General features: G+C 44.8%; 1 protein-coding gene across 15 annotated transcripts in view; it reads right to left on the bottom strand.

Moving 5' to 3' along the window:
• fnbp1b (formin binding protein 1b) overlaps positions 1 to 17,722 on the bottom strand; it is a 50,109-nt gene that overhangs the window by 9,132 nt on the left and 23,255 nt on the right. For 7 of the 15 annotated variants that reach the window (XR_004213158.1, XR_004213159.1, XR_004213155.1 and 4 more), the window contains exons 5-11: positions 14,567 to 14,629; positions 12,748 to 12,852; positions 9,731 to 9,745; positions 8,112 to 8,240; positions 7,312 to 7,458; positions 5,756 to 5,947; positions 4,060 to 4,248 (exon numbers count right to left, since the gene is read on the bottom strand). Coding sequence is in view for 3 of the 15 variants with exons in the window: in XM_031859856.1 (XP_031715716.1) it covers positions 4,060 to 4,248; positions 5,756 to 5,947; positions 7,312 to 7,458; positions 8,112 to 8,240; positions 9,731 to 9,745; positions 12,748 to 12,852; positions 14,567 to 14,629 (840 nt within the window). In the remaining 12 variants the exon portion in view is untranslated. The remainder of the gene's footprint in view (positions 1 to 4,059; positions 4,249 to 5,755; positions 5,948 to 7,311; positions 7,459 to 8,111; positions 8,241 to 9,730; positions 9,746 to 12,747; positions 12,853 to 14,566; positions 14,630 to 17,722) is intronic. The other 8 variants (XR_004213165.1, XR_004213166.1, XR_004213160.1 and 5 more) reach the window with 7 other exon arrangements.

The raw sequence follows: 17,722 nt of genomic DNA, 5'->3' as shown, positions 1-17,722 counted from the left end.
GGGAGGAGAGAGAAATGGCGAGGAGCAGGAGAGAGAAAGAGACAACGGTCAACATCAGGAGAATATCACGGCCATTTGTTTTTAAATGAAAATTGTCTACATGTCTTTTATGATTTGTCAAACTTCACCATTTAAGGAAAAGAGGGAATAGCGTTTAAAGACTGAAGGATTTGTGTGCTAGTTGTGCCATTAAAAAAAGCTCTTTGAGCGACAGTTTCAGCGATAAAACCCCCCTACTCTCTTCTAATGTGGTGAAGTTTAACATCTCTACTATAATGAATGAATGAAAAATGAGAAATAAGTTGGCAAAAAAAGGCCAACCTATTGCTCAAGCATGAAGTAAACAATGGGGGAAAAGACAGATGAAGGTAAATGTAGAGAAAGAAGTAGGGATGGTGGCTGCGACAGGGACGGATGAACCCTTTACTTCTTCATCTCTCTCTCTCTCTCTCTCTCTCTCTGCCGTTACAATGACACGGAAGTGACAGCAGAGGGCGCCAAAAGCATAAACACATCAGCAGGTCCATACCTTGACATGGAGGCAGATACTGTACACAGACAAGCTGGAGAGTCGCTTTCAAACCCAAACTATCAAAACTCACACATATCCAGCTCTGTGTGTACCTCACAATGAAAATAGCTGAACAAAGGCACATGAGCAAATAATTGTAATGATGAGCAAAAGGGCAAATTAACTTGTTGGAAAAGTGTTTAAACGGCTTATTCAGAGCCATTTGCTGAGTCATCTGGTTGTGTTTTGAATACAAGGAACAGGGTGGAGAGCAGCACAACCGTTGGCTGGTAGAGCTGGAGCAGATGACTCGTAATCCTGTTAGAGGCTCACAGGCCGGTGCACTGAGGAGCTCTACTCACTACATTTGACATATCATGTGATCACTTGAGAGCTGCACTTTACTGTAAGAAGAAACCTGTTGCATGATACATGTTATTCTCCACATTCAGCAGATATATAGTTTTACTCCTAAATTGGCTCTTTTGAACTTTTTTCAACCTGAACTCTTTCCAACCACCAGACAGACACAGATATACAGGTACATTGTTACATTATGGTCCTTACAGACAGATAACATCGCTGCAGTATGGCACACCAGCACAAAGAAAGCCCTGGAGGGGTGAATTCTGGGAACTGTAGGCTGAACCCAGACCCAAAGTGTGACCAACACCTTGTCCTAATGTCACATCCAGCTGATGGCGACATCTAAATAGCGAGGGGGGTGATTGCTGTGTGGGATGAAAAGCATCCTCACGCCCGTAACCCCCCACATCCTCAGGTGCTCGTGACACTTTGTGAATTGACCCCTTGTCGATGCTCCGTGGGAGGGAACGCCCCAACACAGCTGCAGGACAACGGCCAGCAACGAGAAACCCCAAGCTGATAACATGTGATGTGGGATGAAGTCATCATCCTCTCCGACCATTCGTCCTGTTTCTAACAGAGTGTGATCAATACTGAGCCAGGCACAGACACCGGCCTCCTGTTTTTGTGAGGAAACGTTGCCTCGTTCATTGTGACGACTGAATGAATGCGTCACAAAATGAATTATTATTTGATATAATGAGGCCACTGTATGTGTTGTACCTGGCTTCTACTAATCACACACATCCGCATACGTTCGATATTCATCCACACTCTCTTCCAACCCCCTGAACTACACACACGCACACACACACACACACACACACACACACACACACACACACACACACATCGCTGGTACTCACTGACGCCCATCACACACTTACAACATATTGCCTGGCTTCGAAAGCATATGTGGGTCGACCCAGAGTCCTCTTCATAAGCTCTTTGTGACAAATGAGCGAGCGCGGGGATTGCTGCTGTGGTGGTCGTCGGAGAGAACACAGAAAACAACAGCACTGACGTCTTAAGATCTTATACTGTATATACTGCCTTAATGGGACTCCCAAAACACAAACGCCGTCCTCTTCTTCCTCCTGCACGTAACGCGCAGTTACTGTGGATGGATTAGACGGCTGATATGCAGCAAACAAAAGGCTCTCCTGCAGGGGTGGACATCCCTCCGCTGTGCGGAGAGAGCAACAACCCACCTCCACTGGTGCAACGACTCTAATCCCTAATGTGATGCTATATGCTCTCCTTGCAGGAGGTTGAGCTGATGTACCTGCAGCTGTAACCACAGAGTATAATAGAAAGTAGGCTTTGTATAATGCATTACACAGGGTTTCACATTATGAAAGCATAATGGAACGATATGGCCCAGAGTTATTTATGAATAGGACCTGGACCCCGATTAGTGTCATCAAATGGACTAACCAATTAAAAATAACTGACAATGAGCAAAATAATGCCTCCACAAAAAAAATCGAAATGAAAGATTTTTAAAACCTTCAACAGACTACTTTTATTCTAGGGAGGAAACTGAATTAAAAGCTTTATTTAAGACTGTTCAAAATAATCTTTTCTCCTCAAAATGAACATAGATACTCTGGCCCTGGTCATACATTGTGGCTGGTTTGCTCCGTATGCCCGGATGGATGCAAGCCCGTTTGTGAAAGAGCTGAGAAATTGCCCTGATACTGTACCAGCAGCTGTTCAGGGGCTTTAGCCCAACATGTCTGTGTCAGCAAGGCAGTCGGGCTGCTGTCCCTAAAAGACTTTTTGTTATTTGACAGGATTAAAGATGCACCTTCTGTTGCCTTTTAGTCACCTACAACATACGGTTGATTTATTCCTAAAAGAAGAAATCATTGTAAAAATGTGCTCTATTATATTAAACATCTACATACATGAAAAACATCAACAGGTTACTGCCATGAGACATGAAAGGGTGAACAACTTATTTAAATGTATTGTCGTGAGATATGGAGAGGAGATAGTCTTTGATTCTATAAAGGGATTTCTACTCTGACTGTTTCTAGACTCCTGTGCTACAAAATATTCCAGTAAGTTCAAACCTCAATCTGTTTGATCTGAGCATAGAAGACGAACACAATGCATCTGATTTAGCTCCTTTTTTATCGCTCTTCTCGAGAGCTGTTTCAGCACTTCCGCTTTCAGAAACGTGCACTTCCTGATAGACCTGTCTGGCGCTAGAAAAGAAAACACACTCTTCCCCCCCCCCCCTTTTTTTTTCTGCCGACCTTCAATCATTTCCTCTGCAATATGCTTGCACACACTACACTGCGGCACCGTATTGTTCTTTGGTCTTTTCAGCCGTTATGTTGGCACCAATTCATACCAATGTTTTTACTTTGACTATAACTGCTAACCCTTTTCAAAATATGAGCGAATACAAGAACTTTATTTGTGGGGTCCGGAAGGAACACGTGAGTTACCGCCCAGTTCCTGAGGTCAGGGAGAGCTGGAGGGTGAAGTGGGTTCTGGGAAGGATTCCTGTGACCCGGCCCAGTGATTCCATTGCAACGCACACTGGACTAGGATGGGAAACCGGTGATGACACCCAGCAGGACCCGCCAGGCCGGTGCTGATAGAGCCACCCTCCGGGAAGCCTTCTCAAGTTACTCTGCTGGCCTTCTCCCTCCTAATGGCCTGGGTGACTCAGTCAGCCTGCTGCCATACCCATAAACCATCACTTTGTCCACGTTGTAATCTTTAACCCTCTTTGTCTTTTCCCCCAAAAAAATCTGCCTCCAGCACAGACTGCAGGGAGCTACTGCTGTCTCCATGCTACTGCCAAGACTGCTCAGGCATCTTGCTCATCTCCGTCAAAGAGGGGGGAGGGGGGGGAAGGGACTGTCATTGTGAGCACAGAGTTAATATGAAGAGGGACGAGATGGAGAGAACGCTGGTGAGTCAGACAAGTACCATGGATTCATAGTTATGCGCTACAGAAGCATGCTAGAGAAGCATATGGGCTGAGCACTGTAAGGGTAAAGGAAGGCCTTTCATGGTACCATCATGCCTGCTGCATGATGGTACCATGCAGGCATTATTAGACTTTGCATTACTTCACCCATACAGTGTACAGTAGCAGGTACAGCGCTCAGGTACAGGTGCAGGACACACGCACGCACAGACACATGCACAGACACACTTACCCCTCGCCTCAGGCTCCGGAGGCAGTGCATTTTGGGTTTGGAGGTCATGAAGTCGTTGAGGCGGTGGGAGAGGGGCTCCTTGTGCTGCTTGGGAGACTGGGGGTCGTTGGGAACAGCAGAGGGTGAGGGTGGGGATGAGGCTGGGGGGGCAGGTGGGGGCTGGTGGGGGGATGTTAACAGGGACATAAGCTACCAGTAAGAGTGGGAGCCGTGACGGGGAGGAGGAGGAGGAAAAACATAGAAGAAGAAGAAGAAGAAAGGGGGAAAGAATCCAACACAAAAAGGAGGGAGCACAAAACGAAATAAATAAGCCTCCTACAGATATTAAAAAATAAACACACAACAGAAAACCCAAACAGAAATTAAAAGGCAACCGAAGGTACGTTAAACCTAGTGTATCAATAGTTATGCTGTATGTAAAACATATAAAACATAAAAAAACAGTTTAAAAGGAAGAACACAACCAGAGTGAGTAGGAAGCGTAAAATGTGTTAAAGCAAGCGGCTGCAACAAAGCACAGAGTTCCAGTTAAAGCGCATGCGGGGTTCCATTTTAAGAAGTCCTTCTCATTCTTTCTCTGTCCCGACATCATCACATGCCAGCTAGGACGACACCCCCCCCATCCCCAAGGATATCAAGCAGCTGAATTCGAGGTCATCATGAGAGAAATGTAATTGCTTATCGCTGTCCTGAAACATCTGACTGCATAATTCATCAAGTGGTTGCAGAGACGCCACACGATGCGCATGCAGCAGCAAGTGAGTCAGAAACCCCCTCTGTCAAAGACGAAGAGACCGAAAACTAAAAAACCCTGTTTGTGAAAGGCCAAAATGGTGCTTTTGTGCTGAAATGTCAGCGTAATGTTTCATTTGCATATCTGTGTCTGCATGCGAGTGTGTATGCAAAGTAGAAATACCTCTCTGTATCGCTGTCTGTGCTCCCCAAAAATAATCCTTCTATAGACAAATGAATCCTGAGTTCATCAAGCACAGGTAAGCGATGTGTTTAGACCACTTTCTGTACACATGAAGTCAGTGCGCTGGGGTTTCTCATCTAGCATTACACACACACACACACTTGCTTCCAGGCTTTCTCTCCCACACACAATTACTCATTCATGCTCTGCTCTAATTCAATAACGACAGTGCCACCAGCCCATAAGACGGTCCGAGATCAGTTTTGCTGTTCAGAAGCAGGAAACTGAAGGAGGCTACTCAAGACACAATCACCAGTCATTTAGGGAAACGGTGAGGGGGGAAACTGTTATTTCACATGAAGTTAATATCTGCCAGTTGAGTTCGACCGCAGGATGACAGTAGAAGTGCATTAGTGTGTGTGTTACAGAAGGAAGTTTCCCAAATCGGTGAGGGTGATTGCCGGGGAGGAGGAAACGGGTGGCAAATGATAACAACAAAAATGGCAACACTAACAACTAAATCAAATACGTAACCAGCACTAGAAATGTGACAGATACTACAAAATGTGACATTGAACACATATGCTGTCTCAAAATAGAAATACCACATAATACAACCCGTGAGCCCCCCCACCCCACACAAATCTCCCCAAAATCTCCCCAAAAAGCAAGGTGGCCTCCATGTGAGGAACATCTCGCGGTAAAACCAAAATGCATTAAAGCCGGTGAGGCTCTGCTGCACATGGCTCCGTGTGAAGTGTGCATGTGTGCATGCGTTACCTTGTTCTTGTTCTTAATGAACGGCCACAGCTTGCCCTTGCTCTTGCCAACGGGCTTCTCCTTGGCCTCTCTGGAGCTGGTCAGGCTGGTGTCGGACGCCGTCCTCTTCATGGCCTGGCCGTAATCCTCAAACTCCACGTCCCCCGGGGGCTCGAACCCGGACTTGTAGGACTCCACCACCTGCTTTGAGTCCTAGTGGGGGAGAGTGGAGGCAGCAATGAGTGACAGCCTTGGCCTTGATACAGTTTCATCCACATATCAATGGAAGAATCTTAAAATGTAAAGCAGTGACTAAAAAAAAAAAGGGGGGGGGGGGGATGTCTGTTTGTATAGATTGTCCTGCTAATCAGCAGGTCTGGAGATAAGATGCGACACAGTAGTGGGCCTGGTGGCTCTCTTGTTTATAGTAGTTTTAGTCTGATAACAGTTCATGAGGTCATCATGGACGTAGAGAGAGAGAGAGAGTGGGCCACAGAAGACCTCAATCTGTCAGGCAGGAGTTATGACAAAAACACTGAGGTCGGGGGACACAGCCAGGCTCATAAAACACAGGAAGAAGGACATTAATCAAGCGCAGTGTGCATCGGTCCACATGAACTGATCAGGGCAGAGGGTTCTGGTTTTGGAGTTGAGATCAAGGGTCAAAGATTGTGCACTGTGTACAGGAGGACGAGAGACAAAGACAAGGGAAGGAGCATGTGATACGTTATTCCCCCGCCGTTGTTTACTATCACAGGCTGGAGAGTCATCTCCCTGGAGCTGGGCCATGCAAACAGCTAGACGTACACACACACACACACACACACACACACACACATTCTCATACTATTCCATCCCTGGGGATAGTCTTGTTTTTTGTCATAGGGCAGGCAGTCAACATGTGACATCTCAATAAATCACACCGCTTGTTTTCTCCTCGACGTAGGCGAATGCTGCCTTCCATATCCAGATAATATATATAGGCCACAGGACAGAACGTAAGCAACATCTGCTTATTAGCTTCGTAGAAGTGCATAAACTAAACAGAAAAGGAGCTTGTGAGCTCATCAACAGACTGTTTCGACTATATGAAGCACAGCGATTCACCTTCCTCCTATTTCTAGATCAGGCAGAGGTAGCAGTTTAACATTTTGGTAAATAACCTTATTAACACCACTATCATACTGACCATTGAATATAAGGCCACAGGCAGATTCTGTTACCTTTGGACAGAGCCAGGCTAGCTGTTTTCCCCTGATTTCACTATCTATGCTAAGCTACGCTAACTAGCGACTTACAGTAATTTCATATTTACCGTACAGACACGAGAGTCAAATCGAACTCCCTTTTGTTCCCCCCAAAGTAGCAAACTATTACATTAAATTGAATGGACTGCAGCCACTGTTCCTGTGCCACCACTTTGCAAGTGCTTTGTTTCGCACACTTGTTGCTTTGATGAAAGCCTGATCGCTGGTGTGCGAGTTGTGACTGACTGACGCACTGCCTGAATGAGTAATACGTCCCACATGGTGGTGTGTGTGTGTGTGTGCACATACATCTAATTTCTGTATACTCACAGTCTTGGGCTCGATGGACTCGGCTGCTTTTGTCATGCCGTCTAAACATTTCCCCACGATGGGCAGCACTTGGCGGTCCACGTCTGCAAACGTCTTCATGCACACTCCTATCCTGTCGATTCTGTTCTCCTCCATGTCTTGAAGTTTCTACGCCAAAAAATAAACAAATAAAATGCAGGCATATTCACACGTAAAAGAAAGGTCAACTAGCTTGTGTTATAGAATAAGTGGAATGGAGAGTGAAGTGGGCGGGGCTTACAAAATGATACACTGTGAGATTGGAATCAAACTGTGTGAAAGACTTCTTCTTTGGAAGAATTGACATACTGAATAGGAAATGTCTTATGTACTTTACATATTTCTAAATGTCCGACCCAATTTAAAAGACAAACGGCACTAGAGAAGTGAAAGCTCTGTGATTCCCAGCTCACAAGCGGTAGAAATGTAAGAGAATAGCTGCACTCTTCATAACGACGGCTCGTTCCCTTCGGTGTTTCACAGAATGTATTTTTAGCGGTGGACCCAGAGGGGAGTGTGGGTGGTGGGCTGCGAACAGCGTTGAATTCACAAGCTTACTAATGACTGCACATGAATGCACCATTCTGGCAGACCCTTCCATCAGTCTGCACTTTCTGCTGCATTTCCACACATTGTGAGTGTGGAAATGATAAACAAAACAAAATGGAGGCAAACATGTTTTGGGTGGGCGCTCTAAATAAATGTATTGTTTGGGATTTGCAAGTTCGTGCAACAACAAATCAGACGAATTAGGACGTAAGTTGCGGTGCGGTTATATTTACCTGGAATATGTTGGGGATAATGTTGAAGTAATGCTCATTCTGCTCCTGGTTGAACTTCTGCAGGTAGGAGGAGTAATCGCTCTTACTGTCTGATGCCATCTGGTGCCTGGACTGAGCATGCTGTCGTGCCTGAAGGAAATAAACAACAACATAGAAACATGCACATCAGAGACGCTCTACTCGATACACCTCAGTGTCCCCCGGATACACAGACACATGGGTTACACACACGCAGCCAGAGCATAAAAACCTACATGAGTTGACATATTTGTGCAAACCAGTGTTCATGCACGCACGTGTACGCACATAAACATAAAGCTCGCGGACGCGCGGTCATAGGTGCAAGATTCCTGCAGCAACAGCCGCTGGCGGTAGGCCATACAGTATGTAGACCAGAACGAACACTTAAAAAGTCTGCACTGCCTGCAGAACGGAGGGATTTGTATTTTTGATTGCCCATCCAGTCTGGCGTGTCCCTACCGTCGATAATGTTGATTATTTTAAGCTAGTTCAGTCCCAGGGAGGCAAGGCAGGCAGTCAGAAACGCAGCAGGAGCAGCCTATTACAGATCCAAGGCGAGCAGATGGAGATGAGATTATCTCAGCTAGGCAGCATGTGTGTGTGTGTCTGTGTACTGTCGCTAAGTACTCGTATCTGTTTCCTCTTTTCTATCAGATCTGAGGCCTGTCCGCGCACACATAGTGGTTTCATTGGGTCACATATTACACAGAATATCCTTATGAACCCGTGATCGCAGTCAACTGAATGGAGATGCACAGGGGACGGGGACGGGGTCATTTAACGGTGCGGGCCAGTAGAGGGAACCCTGATCTGTCGCAGTCCTGTGGGAAACATTTCGAGGACTCTGTCCAGTTTTCACCCACGCACCACTCTGAGGCAAGAGCTGAGTCTCTCAGCGCTCACACACACACATATATGGGTACGTAATGGATGACATACGAGAAGACATCAGAGCGGAGACACTCGTCAGACACAAAGGTGCACTACTTCCAGCACAGGAGGGATGACAAGTAATGCCTCTGGTGGAAAAAGATAGTCACAGCCCTCAAGAAGAGGAATGTGGAATCTAGAGGAAAGCTAAAAAGCACATGTGGAAGTCCAGCTGTTTAAGTCGACGTGCAGGCCTGTGAGCATGCATTGATGGGTGTGTGTGTGTGCTAGGCCGGCTGTGTGCATGCAAAGTGGTGCCGAATGTGTTGTGAAAAACATCGCCATGGTAACATGGCAGACAATCAAAACTTGCAGCAACATCACATCCTGTGGTCGTGTTCTGGAAATAACATGTCATTTATTTTCTCTGTATCAGTATCTGTATAAATATCTATCTATCTATGAAGATTACAATGAAAGGGGCCTGACGCAACATTTTTTGATTTTGCTTACATCATCACACACATACAAAGTGTTCAGCAGAAGAGACAAGTCACTGTACGGGGAGCAGATCACAGTCAGACAGGACAGGGCGTGTTTATAGGGACCCGGTCGAGGCTCAACGGGAGAGTGTGTGTGTGTGTGTGTGTGTGTGTGTGGGTCGAGACACGAGTCGAGACAGTGTGTGTTCCCACAGATATAACAGGCTCTCTGTGCGCCGGACCTACCTTGTGGGAACTTCGCTTCAAGGCATGGCATAAAAAAAATAGATATACAAACACACACAAACAAAAAAAGGATTGTTAGCCGTTTCCAGCTAAACAAGAAGTTGCCATAGACGCACTTCCTGGACCACCGGGTGTGTCATCAGTCAAAAAAGGGGAAGTTGGTATGAGGGTAAGCAAATGCAATCACGATTGAAATACGATACTGGAATGGTACACCGCACTCTTATGGTAGTAGTACGGCAGAACATACCCGGAGAGGAGGACACTGTGTTATTTTATGTACTTTCTGACAACGACAGGAAAGTCTGTGTGTGTGAGAGAGCCGGGGCTCCTTTTTAAAATAACTGTTAACAGCCTTTGTGGATATCTGGGCTGTCAATCCAAACCCCAAATTGAGGGATTTGCTTGCCAAGAAGAGGAGAGGGAACCATTTGAGGTTTTTCTCCAGCTGCAGAGAAAACCGCAACACCTCAGCTCAACAAACAGCAGCTCATGGCATTACGGGGGACATCACAGACAAAGAGCAACTCCTGGAGATTTATCGGTTCCATTCTCCTTTTGTTGTGACAGACAAGTGACTGAGAAAGTGAAGTTATTGGTTACTAACTTGTCAGATCCTTAAAGTGGCCTTTAGCATTTGAATGTACACACAACTAAGCTGACAACAAACACGTGTTCTTCGCCTATCATGCATAGTCAAAGCCCAAAGGCTTTGACTATGACTCCAACACAAACTAGTCCGAGGTCGTGACACGTCGTTCCTTGCGCTGATTTGTACTCAAAGGCCCTCGCAATAATGAAAGGAATACGCCTCTGCAGAGAAAATAACACATTGTGACTCACGGGCTGTTCTTTTCTGCACCTTAGTTTAATGACCAAGTCTGTCTCTTACCAAAAATCCCAAAATGCAATGAAGGAAGTGGAATAGTAACTATATACTTTTCCTGCCAAGCACGTGGAGAAGTCGTGAGGCATCGCAGCCCGGGTATCTAAACCACAGATGGCCACACAAACGTGACACTATAGCAATAAAGCACGCGCACTTCCTTCTTCTTTCTTCATACATTCGCACATTTCCGCACATTTCTTTTTTGGACTTGATAGAATTTATACCACAGATACAACACACCGATAAAGTACAGAGTTTAAAAACGAAATGTGGGAAGAAAGTCCAATCATCTTCCACAGCTCATTTCTGAACAATGGAGATGTGAGTAGGTGACAAAGAGCTGTGTGCGGTGATCTAGACATTGGAAACGGGGCGAGATACTGAAAACCAAACATATTCATTTTGACTATTAAGGTTCACGGTAATCTTTGCCACAGCATCTTATAACATGTGCACGTTTTAAAGTCCTTTTAAGTTTCTGAATAGACCATACAGATAATTTCTCAGCTCATTTACTACATTTATGATACAGTTTACATTGCTGCTTTCCATTTACTAATGCATTTCCTGCTTGCATTGCAGACATTTGCTTTCATCTATTTCACTGCAGCCTGTTTTTCCAGGAACACTGTGTTTGTTCTGGAATGAATCGGAGGCTTATCTGACAGTGAATGTCGAAAAAGAATCACATTCACCGGCTATGTTAAAGGAAAAAATGTGGTATCTTTCAAACTGGCACTCTTTCTTATAATTACGGCCATTCTGATGGCGTCATGATAACTTCAGCACCTTCATTATAGAAGTTTGGAAAGAGTGGACTTGAGTGAGTCTTCTAAAGCTTCCCAAATCAACTTCAATCGTTTTAAAGTGAGAGTAAGACGAGAGGAAAACGGAAATGTTTAACTTGGTACTTTCTTGCTTAATGGTAAATATCTTAGGACTGTAAAGGCAAGAATCTGGCGATACGATACGTATCATGATGGAGAGACTGAACGGAAGTTGAATTTCCGAGGCATGAATGGAAACTAAAAGTCAATAGAAAATGGTCAGCAGAAATGTAAATAATACACACAAGCAATCTTTTAGGGTTGAGTGGGTTTAGAAATATCTTGCATAATAAAGAGCTGTTTACATTATCACTTTACACAAACAGTGATACTAACTAAAGCTCTGAATGCTGTGTGATGTATGAGTCTCTCATGCTTCAATAAATGAAATAACTGTAATCAGACACAACACCGCTCTTGTTTCACAACTAGTTTCTTGAGCTGCTGTGCCGGGTCTTACCAGTTGAGTTTAGTGTTAGCCTAAGCCTATTGTAGCTCTTTGGCTGCGTGTCCAGAGTGCAGAAAGGCTCTTTATTCCAGCCCATATTTGCATAATAATCGGGTCTGAACTGTGTCAACTGTGAGCCCGAGCTCCGCTCCAACAGCTGATGAAGCAGCGAGAGCACGCGCTGCTGACCCATGATGCCTTGCGGGCGTGGGAGCCATGTGGGAGAAAGATTTTGAGGGCTCTTTTAATTGGTTGTGACAACAGGAAATGACATCAGCTACAGGCCCGGGGGTCTGTGTGTCTTTTAAGTCCTGAGAATCGGACGATCGCTGCATGTGTTGAGGAGTACGTATTATCACAGAAAGACCAAAATACGTATTTAGATTCTTCACTGTAAAACAGCAAAGCCCCCAAAAAGTACGTGTAATACACACATAAACACACACACGCGCCACCATGGACACAAAGTCCTCTCTGTTGCTAAGGCCCACACAGACCAGCAGAGTGTTTGGTATCTGCTCGGCGGTGATAATGAGGACTCGGTGCAGCCATCAGCTTTGTTTAGCAGCAGATCACTGTGCTGCTGAGACAATGCCAGCTTTTACACACAGTCCCCCGGCATCAAACTCATGGTCACTTAATGTAGGCTGTCTTTCGGACTCCGTCGAATGAGGAGTCAGGACTTTAGGCGTAATGTGGAAGGGGGGGGGTGGTGTAAACGTAAATGGCGACAGAAAGGGGAGGGTGCAAAGTGGGAGGGTGAGGAAGGCCAGGCAACTGTGTAAAGCATGGAGGGCATGGGACAAGCTCGCGTGATCGGTGGTTTGCTGCACGAGAGTGCGGTGACACATACCTTTTCCACGTCGGCCTTAGTCACGTTAATGTCAGCGTCCATCCTCTCGAAGTATTGCTGTGCTCTGTCTGCCTCTTTACAGTCCCTCTCAAACCTCCTCTTACACTGAAAACAGACAAAAAAGCAAATTGAATATGATCACAGACATTGGATCAGTAATTTCCTGCCGTGAGCTGTAGCAGGAAACACTTTATAACTTGACCTTTTTAAATAAGCACGGTAATGAACGTCACAACATGTAACGTACACGTCACGTAGATTTGAGCAGCCGTATTTGTGTGTGACAGAGGTCAGTTTATGCCCCTGACACAGCGATGGGGTCTAAAAGTCTGCAGCCTGCAGATTAAACAAATGTCCATAGTGGCCATTTGTGTACGGAAAAACAAGCATTCATTCAACCCTCTTTCGACCCCTCTCGGTGAACAATCCGTGTTTGTTGGGCCGGCGTGCACTCTGAACTATGCCTATCTGCCTCGCACACAATGAGAGCATTGAACGCACACAGCGAAAGTTTTGAGGAGGACAGGGCAGTTATGCATATCTCCGGAGCTCTTTCTCTCTCTCCCCCGTCAAAGGGGCCAGGCAGAGATAAGAAGTGGTGTTCTGTGCAATCTCTCTTTCAGCTGCTTCACTTAAACAAATGAAGCAGGCCCTCCTGGATGTGATCTTATTGAGGGGTTTTAACAAAGATTGGAATTCTAAATCAATGTTAGTCTGGCCCAAGTGACGACTAAAAGGGCACACAAGTGAAACTTTTGTATTTCTAGTTCTGCGTTAGGGCTCAACCAAATGCCCCTTTTTTCCATTCGAGGCTTCTGAGGTTTTCTAATGAAACTTCAAAGATCCGTCGTCATATTGTATGTCTCATCTCTCTAAAAGAAAATTAAGAGGGTTTTTTTAGGGGGCTATTGTGGTTATATAAAGCAGAACATTTTGTGAATTTGTGTGCAATAGTGCAATACTAATATTAATAGTATTAGTTTAGCCTAATCTTTATCCGCAACTATGCAGAAATACCAGCGTCAAACAGAATGATTAGAAAAAGCTGCACAGAATTCAAATTATGATTTAGAAATGAAATGTCAACGTTACGAATGAAGCTTTGAACTATTCAGTACAGCTCTATTTTTCTACTTCAGTATTTTCTGTCTCTCTGATGTTAACAGACACATTTATGTCAGATCAGCCTGCCTGGAGAGAACAATACAGATCGTGAAGTTATAAGCCTCGGGAAGCTTTAAACCAACATTATTTATCATGAGTCCATCTTGGTGCAAGACGCTGTCTTGTATATTCTTCCCATGCTTATTGCCCAGTCTCCATTTTGAGTGAAATAAATGTCACATTGTATGAGGTTTATGGTGCAGACAGAACATGAGGTCCCTCAGGGCTCTGTACACGGCCTTCTACTGATATTTCCTTTTTCAGTTAGAAACAAACTGTTTGCCTCCCGCTGTATGTGCTCCCTCAGCGTTTATTGATACACTTTATAGTCACACTGCTCCTCCTTAAGTGTCGGTTAAAGCATGTGCTTTAGTAGCATGTAGCGTTGATTGATCATAAGGCTGCTGATGACTGATTGTACAGCCTTGAGCCATTTACATCAATAGACCATCTCTGCACAGTTTTATATAAGATTGTATTCCTTTTATTGCAATTTTAACCTTTATGTTCTCTTTGAGCCCATGTAGACGGTGACATATAGACAAATACATTCAAGACATTCAGCAGAATGTCCCTCTTGAGTCACTGTACCACCTGTGCTCACAACTGCTGCTGGTGTACAGTTGTGGTACTGCACATTGATGGGGTCACTTACCGCTTCCAGCTGTTTCCACGAGCTCTCAATGTGCTGCTGTGCCTTACGACCATCATGGAAGTGCTGTCAAAAGAGATAGGGATGAAAAATTAGAAATATTAGGGTAGGGATAATAAATTAGAAGCAGTTGAAATGAAAGTCTCAACCGTACCATTAAACACTATGAATATTACTCACACTGTGTCAGGGAAGTATTAATGTAAGCTGAGAAAGTAGGGCAAATTCACATAGACACTATACTGTAGCTACATTACAAATTATGAGCATACAATCCACAGGCTTAACTCTCAGAGACACAAGCGCCAGCACAGAGTATAGCTTTAGGTTGATGTGATTAAAGAGCAGCCGCATCATCAGATCTGCACAACTGCACCAAGAAAGAACAGTGTTACAATTTCAATATACATTTAGCACCAACACTGAAAAATCTAACTGAATGAAGGCTTTGTACTAAGTGGATATTCCAATAAACTAAAAAAAGGTCAAACATACTGTAGATCAATTAACAATGACAACCGATTCTGTCTTAAACAAGGAATATTTCGAAACAAGAGATTTGCAGGATGCAATAAAAATGTATTTAGTCCAAAAAGGCTAAATATTATAGCTATTTAACATCAGCATATTAACAATGTCATTGTGAGCAGCTATTCAATACCGTTATACTGATAAACTTCTCTGTGGGCCGTTATAGCCGTTAGAGGAGAAAGTAGCATCAGAAACAGAGAAAGGCTAACTGATGAAGTAAGGTCAAGGGTTGGACGTGCAATTAAAAGCTTCCAGTCAACATGAGATAAAACAGGGAAGCCAGATTTTGTAATCTAGGGGAGACGGACAGGTCACAATGGATGATGGCACTGTTAAGTGTTGCATATTAGACGAGGCTAGATGGCAGCTGCTTGTGTGTGTTTTTTGTTAAATGCCTCACTTGGCCTCTCTCTCGCTCCGGGGGACCGGAGCACTTGGCCCGGAGGCCGAGCACATCTCTCTCCAGCTCTCTGTGTGGATCACAGCCAGACCCCCCCGGAAACATAAGAGCACCAATGTAAAACCTTTTTGAAAATTAAATTGCGACGACTTATCAAGCATGCGGATAATTCCCCCCCATTTCCTGTGGTCACGTTAATCTGCTAAAAAAAAAAGAAAATCCCCAAAAGAAACAAATTAAAATGAATATGACACTGAGACTTGACTATCAATGAGGTATCTCCCTGGTTACGCTGACTGCGGAAGCTTGGGTCAGGAGCTGAGCTGAATATCGATGCCGCCATTCAATGAAGGACCGGGCCACTGTAGACGGAGCAGAAATCTTTTGCTTGCATTTCAGCGCAAGACAAGTACAAGCAAAGTCCTCAGTACTCTGTGTGCCAACTCAAACACACAAGCATGAGATGTGAAATGAAGACGTCCTAAAGGTTAATCTCACCTGAACACGAGAGTAGTGAGAATGTGCCCTGGTTCACCTCAAATAGTTACACTTCTCATATCCTAAGGTTTCGAGGGAAGCTGAGCCGAATAAGGAAGTGCTCCAGTGTTTCAGAGGAAGTATTTCAGCTCGAACAGAAAATGGGACATTGTGGCGCCTCTAACCGATGAATAATCAAAGCATTTTGTTAAGACCCTGACCTTTAAATTCCCGTAAAAGAAGAACCTTATTCAGTTCTGGAAATATGTCTTATGATAAGATACAGTGAAGATACAAAGAAGCCTTTTTTCACAACGCGCAGCACAAGACTGGGTGACATCATTGTTACTGTGGAGCATTCCTTTCAACCAAACATTTGTCTCCATAACAACATATCTGAAAAATATCCAGCATAAACTAATCTTCCGTCAGAGATAAACAAACTATCTTGATAGCTCGTTTAGAATCATGAGGTCCTGCTGGATGACGAAGATCCACGGATTAAAAAAAACAAGAAACATGAGCTCATTCGCTTTCAAACTAAAGAGAGCGCATCATCGTTTGTGACTAACGGCCATCTGGGACACAGGTATGAATGTTGCAGATGTTCTGCAGTGTTTGGCCTCTCTGTGTTTACATGCATAGACCCTTCGTTCACCCAGTCCTCATGTTCAGCAGGAGGAAGGGTGGACACACCCCGTCTTCCTCCCACACGTCCTTCTCAGTAACAGCATATGCCTGCTGGCACTGTCGGGGACATGTGGGACACTTCAACAGGTCGCTGACCTGAAGCTGCCACTCTGTTACCCAGACACACCCACAGAATAAAAGCTGGAGTGATCAGATTCTTAACCTGGATTTCAAACTTCAACCACATTGATACGTTAACTGAAAGACAGAACGGGAAAATATGATTATTAAACACCTAAACACATTAGATCAGCAGATTTAATAAATACGGGATTCAGAGCAATAGTATAGTAGCAAACATCTGTATGAGAAGTAAAGAGTGCAGTACTGCTCTGCTCAGTACTGGCCTCCTGAGCAGAGAATGAAGTCAATCAATACATTTTCATTTGAGCTAGTCTATTTTTATGGTGTCTCAAGCATGAGCTACAGCGGCTCCTATCTACTGCCGGCCTTCAGTAGAGAGGCTCTACTTTCTAGTATCATCCGTGTACCAGACTGAGCTGAGGTGGGACAGACACGCACTGATGAGGCTGTCTGTCACACGCAAAGACAACGACATGAGGCGAAAGACGGGGCAATCGACAAACGTCCTCTGCTGCCACTCCAAAAACTTCTCTCGCAGCACCGGAATTTGCAGTTTTTGAGTCTACGAGCGTGAGGGGTGGACCCTGTGCGCACACACACGAGCTCTAAACTGATCTGTCCGTCATTCATTGCCGTGACTTGGTTCACAGGAATGTGCACCTGCACTCCTGTAAAGTTGTCAACACGCATATAATCATCAGGCACTAGGAATAGCCACAAGTCATACGAGATCTAGAGACTTGAGCGATGATTAAACCTCATGAGGAGCTCCACTGACGTCTCTCCTCATGTTTAGACCATTAGAGGTATTCTATACCGAAGTGTTCGTGCAGCGGCTGTGGAAAAGATCTGCGATCAATTCTCCCTCTCAGCTTCCAATTTGTCTTTCCACTCAACACAAGAAGGCATGCGAGGCCACTCCAGAGAGACGCATTGTTCTTCCATTGTGGTTGCAGCTCTCTCCTTGGAGGTAAATG

The sequence above is a fragment of the Anarrhichthys ocellatus genome, unplaced genomic scaffold (genome assembly GCF_004355925.1).
Source record: "Anarrhichthys ocellatus isolate YVR2014 unplaced genomic scaffold, GSC_Weel_1.0 scaffold23, whole genome shotgun sequence".
Taxonomy (NCBI): Eukaryota; Metazoa; Chordata; class Actinopteri; order Perciformes; family Anarhichadidae; genus Anarrhichthys; species Anarrhichthys ocellatus.
The sequence above is the reverse complement of the archived record's forward strand: the minus strand, read 5'-3'. Positions and strand labels throughout refer to the sequence as shown.